Here is a 20,000-nt window from a genome sequence, read left to right as displayed (position 1 = left end):
TTTCATGCTGTTCTTATCAGGACTTCATCAGAATAGAACACCCAATGAATCAGAAAAATACTTTATATAGTGTCATAAGTTGTCACCCAGTCCTTTTCAGTTAATTATAATTAATTGTTATGTTCTAGTGTATGATAGAAGAATGCCAAAGAAACAGAAAAGTAAGGTGTACAAAACAGTGGTGTGACCAGTACTACTGCATGGTACAGAAACCTGAGCAGTAAAGACAGAGCAGATGATGACGCCAGAGGTCTTGGAAATAAAGTGCCTGAGACAGGTGGTAGGATGCACACTGTGGGACAGATGAAGAAATGGGGTCATAATAGCAGAAGGCAAAGTAGCTCCAATTGCAGAAAAGACCAAAGAGAACAGATTACAGTGGTTCTGCATATGTGCAGAAGACAATCTGGTGAGGAAGATTTGCGACGCACAAGAAGAAGGTAAGAGGAAACGTGGGTGTCCAGCAAAGAGGTGTATGGATTATGTGAGAGAAGATCTGTGACAGTCAGGTATGTGTATCAAAGAAGGCAGGAGTGTGTTATTGAATTGAGAGAGATGGCGACAGTTAACCTGACACCCCAAAACCATGTAGAAAATGGGAAAAAGGGGGTTAATGAAGATGAGGATAAAAACAATTACATGAACTCTATCAAATTAAGATGAGCAAAAACTACAAATAAAGATAATATAATTTATTTTGGATATTAAAATAGCTCACAAATAGAAAAATGGAAATCTAGAGCTAGCATTTAATAATAAAATGTACAAGACTATAGAACATGTCTAAAAGATATATTTTCCTATACAAAACAGACTCAGATTATTAATATAAATAGATGTATGCAAATATTAAAAAAATAAAAGCATTGATATATAAGCAAGCATGTTACTGAAATAAAATAACCACTATCCAAAAGCAAATTGTTCTGAAACCACACAAAAGACCAGTGAAAACAGCTCTACTTTCCAAAATAAGAATTTAATAAAAACCTTTTAGTTGTCTCTCCTCTCCTAGCGCCTCGGCTGCAAGCCTTTACAGAGTAAAAAAGTGAAGCTCACTCACACAGTCCTTTTATACAGCTGCCATATCAATTAACAATTCATTACATAATAAAATCAGTTCCTAATTGTTAAGCTAACAATTAACCCATGAAATTCTGCCAATTGCACTCTTTATTCATTCCTAAAGGCTGCAAAGTTTCATATTTCATTATTAAAATTGCTTCCTTTCTTCTTAAAATCTTTTTCAATACATTTTCATCTCCATGTCTGTTGTATACTTGTTCCAAAATTGTGACTTTCATATTGTCTATTATACCCCCATGTTCTGAATGAAAATGTTCTGCCACTGGGCTGCTCATCTTCCTATTTTTAACATCCCTAACATGTTCTTTTATTCTCTGCTGAATATATTAAGGGGAAAAGTTTTAATACTATAGGAACATTTAACTGCACTAGCAGGGGGATTATATATCTTATAAAATGCTTTTGTGGCAAAGGCTATATTGGGGAAACTAAAAGAAGTCTGGCTGAGAGAATAAAAGAACATGTTAGGGATGTTAAAAATAGGAAGATGAGCAGCCCAGTGGCAGAACATTTTCATTCAGAACATGGGGGTATAATAGACAATATGAAAGTCACAATTTTGGAACAAGTATACAACAGACATGGAGATGAAAATGTATTGAAAAAGATTTTAAGAAGAAAGGAAGCAATTTTAATAATGAAATATGAAACTTTGCAGCCTTTAGGAATGAATAAAGAGTGCAATTGGCAGAATTTCATGGGTTAATTGTTAGCTTAACAATTAGGAACTGATTTTATTATGTAATGAATTGTTAATTGATATGGCAGCTGTATAAAAGGACTGTGTGAGTGAGCTTCACTTTTTTACTCTGTAAAGGCTTGCAGCCGAGGTGCTAGGAGAGGAGAGACAACTAAAAGGTTTTTATTAAATTCTTATTTTGGAAAGTAGAGCTGTTTTCACTGGTCTTTTGTGTGGTTTCAGAACATGTTACTGAAATAGTTTCATTTAAACCTGGTGCTATATCAGCACGCAGAAAAAACTTGCCACGTTAACTCTAAATAGCCAAGATAGTTGTTATACTGGCTAGTAAATGACTTTATATCAATTCCCTGGACCACAAAAAAATAATTTTTTCTTAACTGAAGACAAACCATACTATGTCTAGCAAAAGCATTGTTTGTTTTATTTTCAAGTTGTGTTTCATCTCCTTTTGGCTCTGACTGTTTGTTATTTCATTCACTTCACTGATGCATAACCATTCCACATAATCCTATATCTGCAAACTTCTGAACAAGGAAACATTTTCTGGTCTACAAGGATCTCAAATGAGCATTGGAGCACTAATGCATTTGTTGACTTACCATTGCAGTTGTATTTATTTATGAATGCAGCATAAATCCAAATAACCAAAATCATCCCAGCATTCATTTTTAAGAATGCAGATATTCATGGACTCTAATACATCAGTTGTAAATGGCGTATTTGTAAGATGTGGTAGGAGAATATCATTTTCTTCGAGGTAATACCTTCCATCATGTTCTCATGAACATTGCTTTGTGATTCTGAAGTGTAATTTTTCTTTTGACAGGTTCTTAAAAGAAGAAGCTATAAACAGATTTCATTTGCACGATTTGACATGTGTGTGACCACAACTGCTTCCTGTCATACCACAAAGTTCTTAGAATATTGTTAACAAGTTGCAGGAAACAACCAAATCATTCTGCAGCAGTTATAGATATGATTTTACATATTGCACGCTGCAATTATTGATGCAGGTAGCAGCGTTATAATTCCTTTTATGAAAATATATTGTAGCGTTTCTGTAGTTTCTGAGGACTTCCTTATTCTTTTCCTGCAAGTTTTCCTGTGACCGACAATTCTATAATATTACCGTGTAATGAGTTAGGTCACTATTCTTTATGCAGCAGTAAATAAATCTCACTAAATTCAAAAATAGGGTCTAAAGTCATGTTAAATGACTGTTATTTAGAAGTACAGCCTCTTGTGGTTTATTTTGTCATTGGAATGGTGCTTCTAATAGTAAAGCGTAAGGCAGTTCTATGCTAATCCAATATGGACTGAATTTTATCAGAAACTTTGACCTGTCAAATTAAAGCAAAAGTGTTAGAATCCTCAGTGGCATTCAAAAGAAATTTATGGAGGAGGTGGTAACTATAATTTAAGCATCCCTTCAATTTGTCATATCTCTGTGTATGTGTCCTATGCTGTATTCTATACTGCATACTTTTATTTACTTCAGTACAAGTGCATATATAGAATCTGTATGTTTGCATAAATGGGGGACATCAGTCAGTCTGTGCCACTGGTGATTTGAGGCAGCTTAGAAGCTCTAGTGCTGAGGGAACCATCTGGCAAAGGTGGAACCAGCAGATAATATATGCTAACCTTTCTTAATGGGATGGTAGGGTGTCTCTTAGCAGAACCTAAGACTTAAGCTCCAAAAGCATGTACTTTTCAGGAACAAAACATGTAAGAAAATAGGGTGGTGAGGGAGGAAGGGGTCATACATGCCTATGTCCTGTATGACTCCATTGTAAGCTACAAACAGTTCTGAAGTAGCAAAAAAAAAATATGTGCTTGACACGTACAGGTCAGGACTCCATTATCTCTGTTACTACTCACTCTTTGCTTAATTCCCAAGGTCTGTGTTCTAATCTAGTAGTTTGAAAACGTTTTCTGGGAAACTTCCATTTTGTACCACACACACACACACACACACACACACACGTATACACACACACACACACACACACACACACACACACACACACACACAAACTCACATTATGCACATATACACACTGAGAAAGTTATTTCATGACAAATGTTCTTCTTTAATATTGATATCCATACACAGTACCATAAACTGAAGCACAAACACTGTTCCAGTAGAATGTCATGATCCACACTTTATTTACTATTATTAAACACAATTAAAACTCAAAAGTTTAGCGCTTTCATCTACGTACTGTAGACTTCTTCAGAACAATCAATAAATCCAACAGTAGTTCTTAAATACTCTAAAAAACCGCCAAAATTGTAAAATTAGATCAATTGCCTGAAGGTATCTTAAAGAGACAAATACCCCATTTTAAATAATCTTTGCATGAAACATGAGAATAGATAGCCCTAGTCATTGTTCTCAACAATATAAACTGAGTTGCTATCATACTCTAAAAAATCTTATTAAAACAATGTTTCAAATTAATGAATATTAATCATTAAAACACACAATATACACTAAATACATATATTACCATTACCAATATTAATAATAAATAATACACAATTGCTAAAATTTGCTCTTATAATATCAAGTGAAATTGATGAACTTTTAAATAATTTCATACAAAATATTCAGAATATGCAGTTTTCTTTAAAAATATACAGCTTATTTTAAAAACAGCTGTGTGACAGGTCATCATTGAATCAAATTAATATAGCTCATAGGCGCATTGACTTATATTTGGAGGAATATCTTCTGGACCACAGAATTGATGAGGTATTATATGAATTCCTTAAGGTACAGTTTCCCACCTTAGCCACTATTCGTGGCATACCGAAGGTACATAAGGATATTGTAGATCCTCCATTGAGACCTATAATTTCAGGTACATATAGTAAAAACTTTCCTTATGGGAAAGTTATAGATCAGTGGCTGAAGGGTATATACAATAGCCATGAGCATATTATTAAAGACTCATGGGACTTTTTAGGGAAGTTTACACAGGACCTATGGTACCAGGATGCACTTTTTGCTAGTATTGATATAAAGGATTTGTTTTCCTGTATACCTAAGGATGAGGGTATCAACAGATTTATGCAAAGCGTACATGATTACAGTATGTTAAGTGACGATAAAAAACTTTTGATAAATGATTTCATAAATATAGTACTGGATAATAATTTTATCTATTTCGAGGGTGAGTATTACAAGCAAAGCAATGGCGTGGCTATGGGGGCAGCATGTGCCCCCATATATGCCAATCTTGTGTTATTGGATTGGGAAAAAGAATTTGTGCTTAACTCACCTTGGCATAGATATATGATACTATATGTACGCTATTTGGATGACATTTTCATTCTATGGCGGGGTGAAAAAGAGGAGTTTACCCAGTTTATAGAATATATTAACAATAGTACAACATACCTTAGATTTACATACAAAATTGAAGTTTCAGGTATTAACTATTTAGATGCATATATATATTCTGATGGCCAACAATTCCAGTCTAAGATATTCAGGAAGGAGACTTTTTGTAACAGCTATCTTGAATACAATAGCAATCACCCATACTCCCAGAAAAAGAGCATCATCAAAGGGCAATCCATTAGGGTTGCAAGGATGACTACGGTCAGGCAAGAGTTCCTGAATGAAATGCAGTTTGTAAGAAGATTATTTAAGGATAGAGGCTACCCAGAGGACCTGTTAGAGGATGTTACTAGTTATGTTATTAAGGAATGGGGGAAAAAGTATACACCTGTGTTGGGTGTAGGACCACCTAAAGTCCTAAATACTGTCAATAATGGTGCCCATAGAACATTACCCCATGCTAAAAGTTTTCAAAAAGCATGCATAGTAAAGTATGGCAGGCAGGCCAGTCAGGTCAAACAGATTATTGACAAAAATTGGAACATAATAACTAGTGATGATGGAATCAGTGATAAGCTGGGAATTAAGCCTATATTTGTTTATAAAACTGATAGGAACTTACAAAGTATATTTCAAATAAGAATGAATAATGAATTCCATCTGAAATCAAAGCAAGGGAAAGGTGGTACTTCAAAATGTGGTCATTGCAAACAGTGTGGGAGTATCAATACACAAGAAAGTATCACACTGGGTAACATTCTACATAGCAAAATTTATTTTAATAAAGGGAATTGTCAAACACAACACTTGATTTACTTGGCAACATGTTCCACCTGTGGTTCATTTTACGTAGGAAAAACCGATAGGAGACTCCGTGAGAGAATTTATGATCATCTTTATTGTATACGTAAAAAGGACCCCAATAATGCCTTGTCAAAGCATCTTTTGGGGAATCTTAAATGTGGTGGATTTGTGTTTGGCATTTTGGAGGTTATTAGGCACAACCCCAGGGGGGGTGACATTAAAGCAATAGTAGCTGAAAAAGAAATCAAGTGGCAAATAAGGTTGAATGCTGCCATACCCCTGGGTTTAAATGAAGCCATACCTACCAAACCCTTGTTGAGAAATTGAAAAACTGAGTAAATAAATTACTAAATAATATTATAAGCAATTTGATCAAATATGATGCATATGCATGCTGTATTATTTGTGAATACTTATCAATAGTCCTGTATATATATTATTATTCATGTACATAGCTGTTTTTAAAATAAGCTGTATATTTTTAAAGAAAACTGCATATTCTGAATATTTTGTATGAAATTATTTAAAAGTTCATCAATTTCACTTGATATTATAAGAGCAAATTTTAGCAATTGTGTATTATTTATTATTAATATTGGTAATGGTAATATATGTATTTAGTGTATATTGTGTGTTTTAATGATTAATATTCATTAATTTGAAACATTGTTTTAATAAGATTTTTTAGAGTATGATAGCAACTCAGTTTATATTGTTGAGAACAATGACTAGGGCTATCTATTCTCATGTTTCATGCAAAGATTATTTAAAATGGGGTATTTGTCTCTTTAAGATACCTTCAGGCAATTGATCTAATTTTACAATTTTGGCGGTTTTTTAGAGTATTTAAGAACTACTGTTGGATTTATTGATTGTTCTGAAGAAGTCTACAGTACGTAGATGAAAGCGCTAAACTTTTGAGTTTTAATTGTGTTTAATAATAGTAAATAAAGTGTGGATCGTGACATTCTACTGGAACAGTGTTTGTGCTTCAGTTTATGGTGTTGTCGTTAGTTCCAGTCATTTTGTTGCATCCATACACAGTAAACAAAGGGGTCCAAATGGAAAGATGACACAATTAGCAAGCAAAGGAGAGTAGCATTGCTGGAACTGAATTCATCCTCAAGTCTTGGTGAGTACCTTCATAAGGCAGACCCTCATTTACAAAATCTCACCAAGACAACACTAATATACGGACTGTATTTTATACAGCATGTATCATGGACAGAAGTAGGTTAAGCCTAGTGCACAAGTCCCAGGATGAAAAATTCTACAATCTTACTAAGTGCACTAGTGTCAGGAGTGGAAATAATGACATTGTAGTATCATCAAGACATGGAAACATCCCTACATTGGGGTTAGGCCAGGCTCAAGGAGAGGATGACCCCCCCCCCATTATTGAAGGGAGTAGAAGTCCACAAAACCCACAAAAATTTACAGCCAAAAAAGAGCCTCATAGATGATAGAGTGGACTATTGAGGGTAAGAAGGAAATTATGTATTGTTACTAATATGCAAGAAGCTCAACATTTCTGGACAGAAGCTATACAAAAAAATTAAGAGAGAAATTAAAGGAAAGAAAATTACATGTACAATAAACACTATCAAAAGCTTCAAATGCAAATTTGTGTTCGTTAATGTAACAGATTCATGAAAAACATTATATAGGCAAAGAAAATATGGGCTGTTTGGAAGAAGAAACAACTGAGAAAGTATGAAAATATAAAGAATAAAATAAGATTTTTGAAAATTATGAAAAAAAACAAAAAACAAAACAAGGACATGGAAAAGAAAGGGAGATCTGATATGGTGCAATATTTATGCAAAGGAGAAAGCCAAGTTAATCAATACAAGAAAAGCAGCTCCAAAGATATTTAATGAAAAATACAGGCAAAGGCACCCAGATATGAAAAATTTCACAATACAAAAAATAAGAGCACAAATGGGGAATGTAGAACTGAAAATTAGTAAATTAGAAGTAAAAAAAATAAGCTGAAGTTATGGAATATCTGCAAAGTGAAGGATTTAGTGTAGAAAGACTAACAAAGGTTATATCACAGCATCTTGGAACAATGAATCTCCCAATTAAGGAGAAACAGGAGGAACAGAAGACATCTGAAGACCTGTGGACCTGGGAAAGAAAAATAGGTTTAATATGGTGCAATATTTATGCAAAGGAGAAAGCAAAACTAATCAATACAAAAAAGCACCACCAAAGATATTTGAAGAGAACTACAGGCAAAGGCATCTGGATATGGAACATTTTACAATACAAAAAATAAGAAAACAAAGGGGAAAGTAGAAAAAAGGATTAGTAATGGAGAAGTTAAAGAAATAAAAACTGAAGTTATGGATTACCTATGAACTGAAGGATTTACTCTAGAAAAATCTAACTTGGATAACATGACAGCATGATAGAATAACAAGTCCACAAATTAAGGAGAAACCAATGGAGCAGACAGCACCTGATTAGTTAACATATGAAGATAACTTGGAGTCTTCAGTAGGAAACCAGTGCAAAAGTTCAGTCAAAGTTGTACAGCAAGGAAAGAAACAGGAAACTGTGGCAACTCTGATGCAGTCAATCTTGTGGAGTGATAGGCCAGGAACTTCTTATATGATAGAGCAATGGATGACACAGGATGAAGCTGAAGAGAATATGACATAGGAAGATGTTTGGAACTTTCTGTAGAGTGCCTACAGGAAACAGAGAACAAAGAATGTGCCCTCAGTTTAGAAGAAAATGATCTAACAGAAGAGTTGCTTGATTTAATAGTGATGGATAGACATATTAAGATCAATGAAAGAAATACATTACAGAAGGTGAATAAGACCCAAGAAGAAGCTTCATAAAACAAAAGAACACAGTAATCAAGACTGTTTATAGAAATTCATGCACCATAACAAAAATAAATAAGATATATTACTGTGCAACTAAATTAATAACAGATAAAATCTGACCACAAAAATACAGGGCAGTAAGGGAAAGGAAACAAAAAAAGACCACAGTGAAGAACTTCTCTAAAGCAAACTTCACACTACTCAAGACTGGTTTGGTATCCTTCAAGGCCCCTGAGCCAGTGGAAACCACAACCCAAGCTGCGGAAGCCCTTACAAATGCCTTCTATGAACACCTCCAGGACTGCATGGATCAGGCAATCCCAAATAAAACCAAGACTGTTTCCACAAAGGGCAAACGTCCAGTCTGGTGGACCCCAGCCATTAACAAACTTTACAATAAGAGGAGAAAGCTATTACATGATAGAACAAAATCCATAAAAGGGAAGTCACCCCTGATCATTATTAGTAAAAAAATACGAGCACTCATAAAATCAACTAAGGCCAATTTTGAGAGAAAAATTGCCATGGATTCAAAGGACAATCATAAGGCCTTTTTCGGTTATGTTAGGAACCTGGGTGGAAACTCCCAGTTATGCTCAGAATTGGTCCAAAATGATACAAAAATCACTGAACCCACAGACATTGCCAACATACTGGCAGACAGGTTCAGTGCAAACTTCACCCCCCTCTCCCCCCCTAAAGGAGAGATAACTATCCCAGCGGAGTGTAGCCTCCCAGACATCTCAAATGCACAGGTGAAAGCTGCTCTCTCTAAAGCTAAAAACACAGCATCAATGGGACCGGATGGTGTCCCCGGCTGTGTGCTACATGAGCTAAATGAGGAATTAAACCCGCACATAAGGCAGCTGTTTAATCTCAGCCTTACCACAGGATACGTGCCCAAGGAGTGGCGTATGGCAACTGTGGTCCCACTCCACAAAGGCGGTGCCTCTACGGACCCTGGTAATTACCCCATAAGCTTAACAAGTCTAGTCTGCAAAGCTATGGAGAGGATCATAATGGAGTTCATAAACAAAGATATAGGGGACTTGCAGACATTGGACCTGACCCAGTTTGGCTTCGTCAAGGGCAGATCATGCCTTTTGAACTTGGTCGACTTCTTGAAACAGTCACCAAGGCCATTGATGAGGAAAGGCAGTCCATACAGCCTACCTTGACCTTGCAAAGGCTTTCGACACAATACCCCACTCGGGTATTGTAGAAAAACTTACCAGCTTAAATGTAAACCCATATGTCACAAGATGGGTTGCAAACTGGCTTAAGGACAGAACCCACAGGGTTAGAGTTGCTGGCGCTATGTCAGACTCCAAGCGGTCACAAGTGGTGTCCCACAGGGCTCGGTCCTTGGCCCCTATTGTTCGGCATCTACTTCTCAGAAGTACAGGCCAACATGGGAGGACTTTGGCTGACAAAGTTTGCAGGCGACTGCAAACTGGGCCATAGTGGAAAGTGCATCGGACACGGATATCCTTCAGAAGGGACTCACGGAAACAGATAGCTGGTGCCAGAGCCATGGCCTGAAGTTAAACGCCAAAAAATGTATAGTCATACCCTTCGGGAAAAACAAGGTAACCCCAAGCTACCATATAGGTGGCAATCCACTAAGCACAGAAGAGGTTATCGGGGACCTGGGGACCCAGGTTGACAGTGGCCTTTCTTTTGACACTCACGTTGCTAAAGTGGTTAGAAAGGCCTTCTACATTGCCCACCTGATCATGAAGGGATTCACATCCAGATCTAGTGAGGTCATTGTTCCCCTGTACTCTTCACTTATCAGACCAATGATCGAGTACAATGCCCCATTCGGGATGTATCTCACCCGACATCTGCAGCAATTGGAGAGACCCCAAAAGTTCCTCACCAAAAGGAAAAAGGGACTCCAAAATCTGTCATATGCTGCCAGATTGAAGAAACTCCAGCTCTATTCAGTCGCATACCGTCTGCTCAGAGGTGACATGTGACTGACATACAAGGCCATGTCCAACCCGGAATTAATGGATATGCTCCACCTCAAAAAATCCAAATCCACCAAAACCCCTAGAGCAAGTGACTTAAACCTTAGCACGGATATAAATAGGACGTGCTGGAGGGATAGATTTATCACTCAGAGACTCCCTATGCTGTGGAATAAAATCCCGGTCCATGTGAGGCAGAGCACCTCGCTGGCTCTGTTCAAGAGAAATCTTGACCTGTGGATGGGAGATCGTAGGTTTACCCCAGGAATCATCTCTGTGTCACTGCTGGACAGAGGCACAACAAACTAATGGGCACAGTATTTTTTCATATAAGGGGTGGCGTAAGCCACAAAACTTTAGGCTAGGCTTATAAATGCCTTACGGCAGATAGCCTAGTATAAACCTATGAACCTATGAACCTATGAAGGGGAAAAATCGAATGCCATCATGGAATTATCAAACAGAGAAAACTATAAATCAAGACAAGTAGTGTCACTGTTAAAAGAGTACAGAAGAGGGAACAGAGCAACAAAATTCTCCTTAAGATAGATGTAATAAAAGCAATGCACAGATTCAGAACAGAGCAGGATATATTGTACACTATTGCAAATGTAAACTAAAGATATCATGATGCACAGGCAGAGTAACTTAGAAGACATGCAGATGAATATGAAGGAAAAGTGCAAAATAAGCAAGTTATTGATTACCCAAAGTTTTATAGAGAATTGGGAAACAAGGTAAAGGGAATAGAAACAAAAAAAAAATAATAGACACATTTTGGAGAAATATCTGTGAAGATCCTGTGGAGCATAACAAAGATGTTGAATAGATAGAAGACGTAAAAGAAATAATAAGTTCAAATTACAGAATATGAAATGGGATGAAGTAACAGCCAGAGAAACTGAAATAAAATTAAGAAAAGCACCTAAATGAAATGAAAAACCCCAGGTCCAGATGCAGTACCAAAAGTCTTGCTGAAAGTATCATCAACTTTACATGAAGATTTAGCCCTGTATATGAAATATTTATATGTGCACCCCGAACAGACACCAACCTGGTTAACAACAGGAAATCAATATTCAATATTAAGAGTGAACCCGCAAGATATCCTAAAACCTATGGACCAATAACTTGCCTTCTAGTGATATATAAACTATACACTGGAATTGATGCTGACAGAATTTATAGTCATTTAGAAGAAAACTCAATCATAACAATAGAATAAAAGGGTAAGAAAAGAAAGTCATATCGAACAAATGATCAATTGTTTTTGAATAATGTCATAATGCAGAATTGTAAAAATGGGAAGAATCTAACTATGGCATGGATAGGTTACAAAAAGCATTTGACAGCATCCCACATTCATGGATAAAAGGGTGCTTACAAATGTATAAGATACACCCTATATTGATTGATTGCATGACAGTGACCAATCCACTTTGCAGCTTAGCCATGATAAAGGATAACAATTCAAAGGGGGATATTCCATGGTGAGTCTTTGTTGCCACTACTCTTTTGTCTTGCCCTAACAGATTAGGTCATTATTACAATTTGGCTCCCAGGAAATAACAAAGTGTAAAGACTTGCATTTTTTTGTGGATGATTTAAAACTTTATAGTTCATCAGTTGAGGAACTGAAAGCACAACTGCAAGTGGTCAAAACTTTCTCAGATGATATAAGAATGTCATTTAGTCTTGATAAATATGCAAAAGCAACCTTTAAAGCAGGAAAGCTGAAGCACCAAGAAAATATCAGTCTGGGGCAGGAATGTGATATAAAGGGACTTGTGCAAGAAAGAGTATATACATATTTGGGAATTGATGAAGGATCAACAATAAAACATGAACAAATGTGAATAAAACATAGTAAGGAAAATTTTAGCAGACTAAAATTAATACTGAAAATGGCACTGACATCTAGGAACAAAGTCCAAGCTATAAACCAATTTGTTCTTCCTGTTCTAACTTATAGTTTTGAGGTGATTGACTGGCCCCAAAAGGTATTGGATCAGTTGGGCAGGAAAACAAGAAAAATGCTTCATGCTTATCAAATGATTTATAAAAATCTAAGTATACCAAGATTATGTATTCCCTGTTCTGAAGAAGGTATTGGCCTACTCAAAATTGATTACATATACATATCTGCATCACAGGACTACATACATATCTACTAACCTTAGGGTGAAAGTTTTAAAACATGAGAATGAGTTTAAGAGGACTTCCCTGCTAAGTTTAGCAGAAGCATATTGCTGTCAAGCAGGAATGGAAATCAAGCCAGAGTTAGACAAAAATTGGGCAGCAACTGAATGTGTCAAAAAACAAACAAAAAAAAAAAATAAGGTGAAAGATCAGGTGAAAAAGTAAGAAATGTGAAAAATGCAGAAACATATTTGCAAGTACAGAATACTCCTGGAACAACTTCACATCGATTAGGATCTAATGCAGGAATAGTTAAGGATATAATGCAGGAATAATTAAGGAGAGGTGAATTTAAACCAAAAGATGAAAGGTTAATATTGATGGCACAGGACAGTGGACTAAGTGCACATTTGTTTACAAAGTTCATTGAACATGTCAGAGAAACAGACAAATATATGTTTTGTAAAACAGAATTGGAAGTAGTCACACATCTTGTTGCTGAGTGACATACACTAAAGGCAGAAGGCCTGTATACGGAAAGGTATAATAACGTGGCAAGACTGTTGCAATGGGAATTGTAGCAACATTATAATATGGAACTAGTTGAGAAGCCACTAAGAATTATAGAAAATGGTGAAGTTTATATTCCATGGGATCAACAATTACCAACAGTTCAAAAAAATAGATGTGCGAAAAACTGATATAGTAGTCCATGAAAAGAAGATCAAAGTAGCATTGATAAATTGCTACACCCAGTGATTACAGTGTCTTACATGAGGACACACAAACTCATAAAATACCAGAATTTGCATTCAGATATGAGGGCAATGTGGAAAGATACCCATATGGTTCCAATATTAGTAGGAGCAACTGGTCTCATAAAAAAGAATTCAGTTGTATTTAGATATGTTAACGATATATGTAACTCCACATGAATTGCAGAAGGAGTCAGTTTTGGACACATTGCGGGTGCTACAATGAGCACTTTCAGTTAGCATCAAAGACTGAAACAATACTAATTTCATGAACTTTAAACATACTTTGACTTAGGAATGGGGTCCATTACTGTCATTATATTGGAAGAACAAAAGACTTGGAGAAATTATAAAGGAGTAAACAAAGCAGGCAAAATGGAAACAAAGTGACCATCTTATTTGTCTTCTGTGAATGAGGACCTTCTAATTCTGAATCAGTATTTTTTACTGATCTTCTGCAGATGATTACAAACTGACTGAATTCTGGCAATAGCAATGCCATTGTGAAAGTATAAAGAATCTTAGTATTTCATTTCATCAGATGTACTGAATTTTTTTTCATAATTCTAATTAATATCTGTAACATGTTTCAGATAAACACCAGAAAAAAACATCAGTACAATTTAGAGCAGTTAGCTTTAGATGAGTTTTTTTTTATTTTTAGCTAAATTACATTTTTTTTATTATGGTATTTATTTTTTAGAAACAAATTATGTATTATAAAAAAATATAATATTATTTATTTATTTACTGATTGATTAATGCAAGCTACTTCAACAGCTAGTGGGCTGCACCAGTTGGTTACAGCCTTGATTTGGTTCTCACAACCTCCAATAAATTATGTAAGAGTAGATACTACCTGCTAACTATAGGTGTCAAGTGTCACAGTACTGGACCATTAACAAAGCAGACAGAATGGGATGGATTCATTAATAACTACACTAAATGCAACTATTATGCATAATGCATGGTGCGCCATGCACATGATTGTGCACTTCTTGGTATTCATTAAACAGCTCTACTCTTAGTGTAAAGCTGCAAAACAAAGGTAAACAGCAGAATATGCTGATAGCACAAGTAGGCAAATGATATGCTAATTAACTTAGATAAGTAGAGCATCTGTGTGCATGAGGTGATATGGGCAAGTATTTGTGGAACGTGTGTGTGTGCATGAACACAATTAAGCAGTGTCCTAGCACTATATCCTGGCATTTCAGACAGGTGTGAGTTGTATATGGTAGACTAGTCAATTCTGCATCATAGGTTCATACTAGGCTATCTGCCCTAGGGCATTTATAAGCCTAGCCAGAGTATGTTTGGCTTTCGCCACCCATTTTAAATTAATTTTTCTATGCCCTTTTTCGAGGTTAGTATACTGTGCCTCTGTCTAACAGTGACACAGAAGTGATACCCGGGGCAAACCTATGATCTCCCATCCACTCATCAAGATTCCTCTTGAAGAGAGTCAATGAGGGACTCTGCCTAACCTGGACTGGGATTTTATTCCAGAGTGAAGGGAGCCTCTGGGTTATGAATCTGTCCCTCCAGCATGTCCTATTTATTTCAGTGCTGAGGTTCAAGTCTCTCGAGCGTGTAGCTCGATGGGATTTGGATTTTTTGAGGTGCAGCATGTCCCTTAATTCCGGGTTGGACATGGCTTTATACGTCAGGCACAGGTTGCTTCTGAGCAGGCGGTATGCCACTGAGTAGAGCTGGAGTTTCTTTAACCGGGCAGCATATGGCATCTGTTTGAGTCCTTTGATCCTCTTGGTGAGGTACTTTTGGGGTCTTTCCAGTTGCTGCAGGTGTTTGGTAAGGTACATTCCAAAAGGGGCATTGTACTCAATTATGGGCCTGATGAGGGATAAGTAAAGAGGCACGATGACCTCCCCTAATCTAGATGTGAATCCCTTCATGATTAGGTGGGCTATATAAAATGTTTTTCTAACCACTTTGGCCACGTGGTTGTCAAATGAGAGATTGCTATCAACTTGGGTCCCCAGGTCCCTAATTACTTCTTCTGTACTTAATGGATTACCACCTATGTGGTAATTTGTGGGCACTTTGTTTTTGCCAAAGGGGATGACTATACACTTTTGGCATTTAGCTTGAGGCCATGGCTCTGGCACCAGTTGTCTGTTTCTATGAGGCTTTTTTGGAGGATGCTTGTGTCGGCTGGAGAGTCGATTATGGCACCCAGTTTGCAGTCATCTGTGAACTTGGTCAGCCACAGTCCTTCTGTGTTGGCCTGTACCTCCGAGAAATATATACCGAACAAGAGAGGTCCCAGGACTGAGCCTTGTGGGATGCCACTTGTAACTGGTTTGGAGTCTGACATGGCTCCAGCAATTCTAACCATGTAGGTTCTGTCCTTGAGCCAGTTTGCAACCCATCTAGTGACATAGGGGTTTATATTTAAGCTGGTGAGCTTATCTATAATACCCAAGTGGGGTATTGTATCGAAGGCTTTTGCGAGGTCCAGGTAGGCTGTGTGGACCACCTTCCCTTCGTCAATGGCCTTGGTGACTGTTTCAAAGAAGTCGACCAGGTTTAAGAGGCAGGATCTGCCTTTAACAAAGCTGAACTGGGTAGGATCCAGTGTCTGTAGGTCCCCAATATCTTTATTTATGAGGTCCATGATGATCCTTTCCATAGCTTTGCAGACCAAGCTAGTCAGACTTATGGGGCGATAGTTTCCAGGGTCCATTGAGGCACCACCTTTGTGGAGAGGGACCACTGTTGCTGTATGCTACTCTTTGGGTACATATCCTGAAGTAAGGCTGAGATTGAACAGTAGTTTTATGTTTGGGTTTAGCTCTTCTTGGAGTTCATGTAGGACGCAGCCCGGGACACTGTCTGGTCCCACTGATGCTGTGTTTTTTGCTTTGGAGAGGACGGCTCTTACCTGAGCATCTGAGATGTCAGGGGGGGAGCACTCTGCTGTTATAGATATTTGCCCTTTTGGTGGGGAGGTGGGGAGAAGTTTGCGCTGAACCTGTCAGCTAGGATGTTGGCAATGTCTGTGGGTTCGGTGTATTTTTTGTCATTTTGGACTAATTCTGAGTATATCTGGGAATTCCCACCCAGGTTCCTAACATAACTAAAGAAAGCCTTGTGATTATCCTTAGTGTCCTGTACAATTTTTCTCTCAAAGCTGGCTTTAGACGATTTTATGAGTGCCCTTAGTTTTTTGCTAATACTGATCAGAGATGCCTTCCCTTTTTGGGATTTTGCTCTATCATGTAGTAACTTCCTCCTTCTAATGTATAGTTTGTTTATGGCTGGGGTCCACCAGACAGGACGTCTGCCTTTGGAGGATTGGGTCTTGGTTTTATTTGGGATTGCATGATCCATGCATTCCTGAAGGTGTTCATAGAATGCATTTATAAAGGATTCTGCGGTCTGGGCCGTATTTTCCACAGGCCCAGGGGCTTTGAAGGATTCCACCTCGGTTTTGAGGAGTGTGAAATTTGCTTTAGAGAGGTTTTTCACTGTGGTTTTCTGGGCAGGGGGTGGGGTCTGGATGTGAATATCCAGTGAGATCAGTTTATGGTCTGATCTTACCAGTGAGGGATACACTTCTGGTCTGGAGCATAGAGTCCCCATGTTGGTGATGATCAGATCCAGTATGTTTTCTCCTCTTGTGGGAGTGGTAACAAGTCGTTCCATAGCATTTGAGTTTATGAATTCTAGGAACCTTTGGGCTAGGGTGTTGGAGCTAGAGTAATGCTCCCAGTCTATGTTTGGGTAGTTGAAGTCGCCCAATATAATAGTGTTTGGAGAGACCTTCATATTTTCCAGTGTTTTCAGGAAGGCCGAGTGGGGTTCCTGGGTTTGGGAGGGTGGTCTGTAGCAGGCTATAAACTGGAAGGCAGTTTTACCCATTGTTAGTTGCATATGGATAGTCTCTGATGCTTCGTGCTTTGCCACCAACTTGGAGGTGTGGGTATCTTTGATGAATATCGGTACCCCCCCTTTTGTGGTTTGGTCCAAGTTTTGGGGCCGAAAAGCATGGTATGAGGTATAGCCTGGTAGTGCTGGGGTGCTCTCGGGAGCCCTGAACCAGGTTTCTGTTACTGCACAGATATCGATGTTCTCCATGCTAAGGAGAGTTTCAAGTGCGTGCATCTTGAGGTTTAGACTTCTGGCATTGAGTAGCATTGCTCTTAATTTCTTATCCCTTGTGATACCTATGGAGGTGGGTTTGTCTTTTGAGCCTTGCCTAAAAAAGGCACTATGGGGGTAGCAAGAACCTTTGCCAATATCCAAAAGCCCAGGGGTGAAAGGTGCAAGCCATCCCTAGTGAAGCATCGTGGCTTGTCGAGCATATCATCCCAGGCTGACAGGCATTGGATCCCCTTTGAATGACACCAGTACTTAAGCCAATTGTTGATATTGATCATCTTGTCTTCATATTGTGGCATCATTCTTGGTGAGGGTAAAATGCTACTGAAGGCCAGGGTCATACCGGCCTGGGCTACATGCTCAGAGAGCTCCTCTATGTCTCTTTTCATGCAATCCAGGGAGGTATGTCTCAGGTCATTCACACCAGCATGGACAATGACTGAGTCATATTTGTACTTGCCTTGGAGTGACCTGAGTGCTTGTGTTATGTGGCAGATCCTAGTGCCCGACAGGCTGCTCACCGTAAACTTCTCCTTGTTCAGCCTGGTGAGCAGGACATCAGTGTGCCTGACGATAGAGTCACCTATTACAAGTGTATCAGGTGTGTTGTTTAGCCTTAAGGGCTGTGACTGTTCGGCACACTGGCTTTGTGAGATATGTGTTGCACGTGTTTTGTTTTGGGGTAGCGGTTGCTTGGGTGTCTGCTTTGGAGGTCTCTGCTTCTTAGGCAGATCTTTATTTAGAGCCTCCGAGTATGTTTTTGTGTGATTATGTGTTTGGTTTGCTGTCGTGGTAGGTCTATGTGAGACTGGAATTGTAGTGAGTGTGGTTTCCTTCTCCTCCTGCCTGGTTATGCCAGTACTGAGTTGAGAGAGCTTAGCCTCCAGTTTGGCTATATGGTTGCATCTCTCACATGTGTTGGAATTTGTTGGGCGGAGGAGAGGGTTGTCTTTGTACATGAGGCAGTTGTAACATTGCCTCAAGATTCCCAGGTTCACCAGCTGGACCGGAGAGGAGATTGACAACTGACCTTTGGACATGCTAGAATAATATTGGGAATTCCTTTATAATTGAAAACAAGGGCCAATGGGGAGTGAGGGTGTAGTGCTTTTAATTTTTAGTGCTGACTTATATAATTGCTTTAGTGAGTAAGTGCCAGGTAACTTAAGTGCAATGTGTTACAGGTAACTTAAATGCAAAAACAACAAACAGTAACTTTCTTTCAAGTGAAACAAGGAAATAAGTATAGTAAGCAATGCAGATATCACTTGGGATCCACAGAAGCGCTGAGAAGCCGTGTTTTAGGTGGAATTAGCATTCCAGGGAAATAACAAGCAAACAAACAACAAGCATACAAACAAAGCTAGGTTCAGCAGGCCTGGATCTAGTCTATGCTACAGCAAACAAGGTGTACCAATTTCAGTAAGAAACAGTTCAAATATGCAGGCACTATAAACCTTTAACCAGAAATTCCAAGCTCAGAAGGGCAGAGTCCAGCCTCTCCTCCCACAAGAGTGCAGACCACGAACCTTCTTAATGTAAAATAACTGGCCTAAAGCCCAAGTGCATAAACCAGAACTAATTCACTTTAGGAATAACAGACACTGAGCTCTCAATCAGCAGTTCCCAACTTAGAAGGATGAAAGCTACCTGTCCTGCCACCACAGTGCATGCCACAAACCTTCCTAATGTAAAACAACTGGTCTGAAGCCCAAGTGCTTAATCCAAAAGACTTAGAATGATAGCTACACTTTAATCAAGTTACTACCAAGCAGTAATAAATACAATTGAATACTTTAAAGAATGCCTGGATTAGTGCTCAAGTTATACAAACAAAGCTAGATCCAGCAGGCCTGGATCTAGTCTATGCTACAGCAAACAAGGTGTACCAATTTCAGTAAGAAGCAGTTCAGATATGCATGCACTATAAGCCTTTAACCAAAAATTCCCAGCTCAGAAGGGCAGAGTCCAGCCTCTCCTCCCACAAGAGTGCAGACCACGAACCCTCTTAATGTAAAATAACTGGCCTGAAAGCCCAAGTGCTTAAACCAGAATTAATACACTTTTAGAATAACAGACACTGAGCCCTCAATCAGCAGTTCCCAACTTAGAAGGATGTACACTATCTGTTCTGCCACTACAAACTCTCCCAATGTAAAACAACTGGTCTGAAGCCCAAGTGTTGAAACTAAAAGGCTTAGAATGAGCTACACCAAGCAG

The 20,000-nt window shown here is 38.2% G+C and overlaps 1 protein-coding gene across 2 annotated transcripts in view; it reads right to left on the bottom strand.

The window, feature by feature from the left end:
- LOC122813738 overlaps positions 1 to 2,592 on the bottom strand; it is a 244,931-nt gene extending 242,339 nt beyond the window's left edge. Inside the window, exon 1 of one of the 2 annotated variants that reach the window (XM_044086209.1) lies at positions 2,389 to 2,592. In XM_044086209.1, the coding sequence (XP_043942144.1) occupies positions 2,389 to 2,455 (67 nt within the window). In that variant the 5' untranslated portion in view covers positions 2,456 to 2,592. The remainder of the gene's footprint in view (positions 1 to 2,388) is intronic. The other variant, XM_044086212.1, reaches the window with a different exon arrangement.
- Positions 2,593 to 20,000: the final 17,408 nt, after the last annotated feature.

The sequence above is a fragment of the Protopterus annectens genome, chromosome 10.part0 (genome assembly GCF_019279795.1).
Source record: "Protopterus annectens isolate FY-2018-M chromosome 10.part0, PAN1.0, whole genome shotgun sequence".
In the NCBI taxonomy this organism is placed as follows: Eukaryota; Metazoa; Chordata; order Ceratodontiformes; family Protopteridae; genus Protopterus; species Protopterus annectens.
This window is presented reverse-complemented; position numbering and strand designations above follow the sequence as displayed.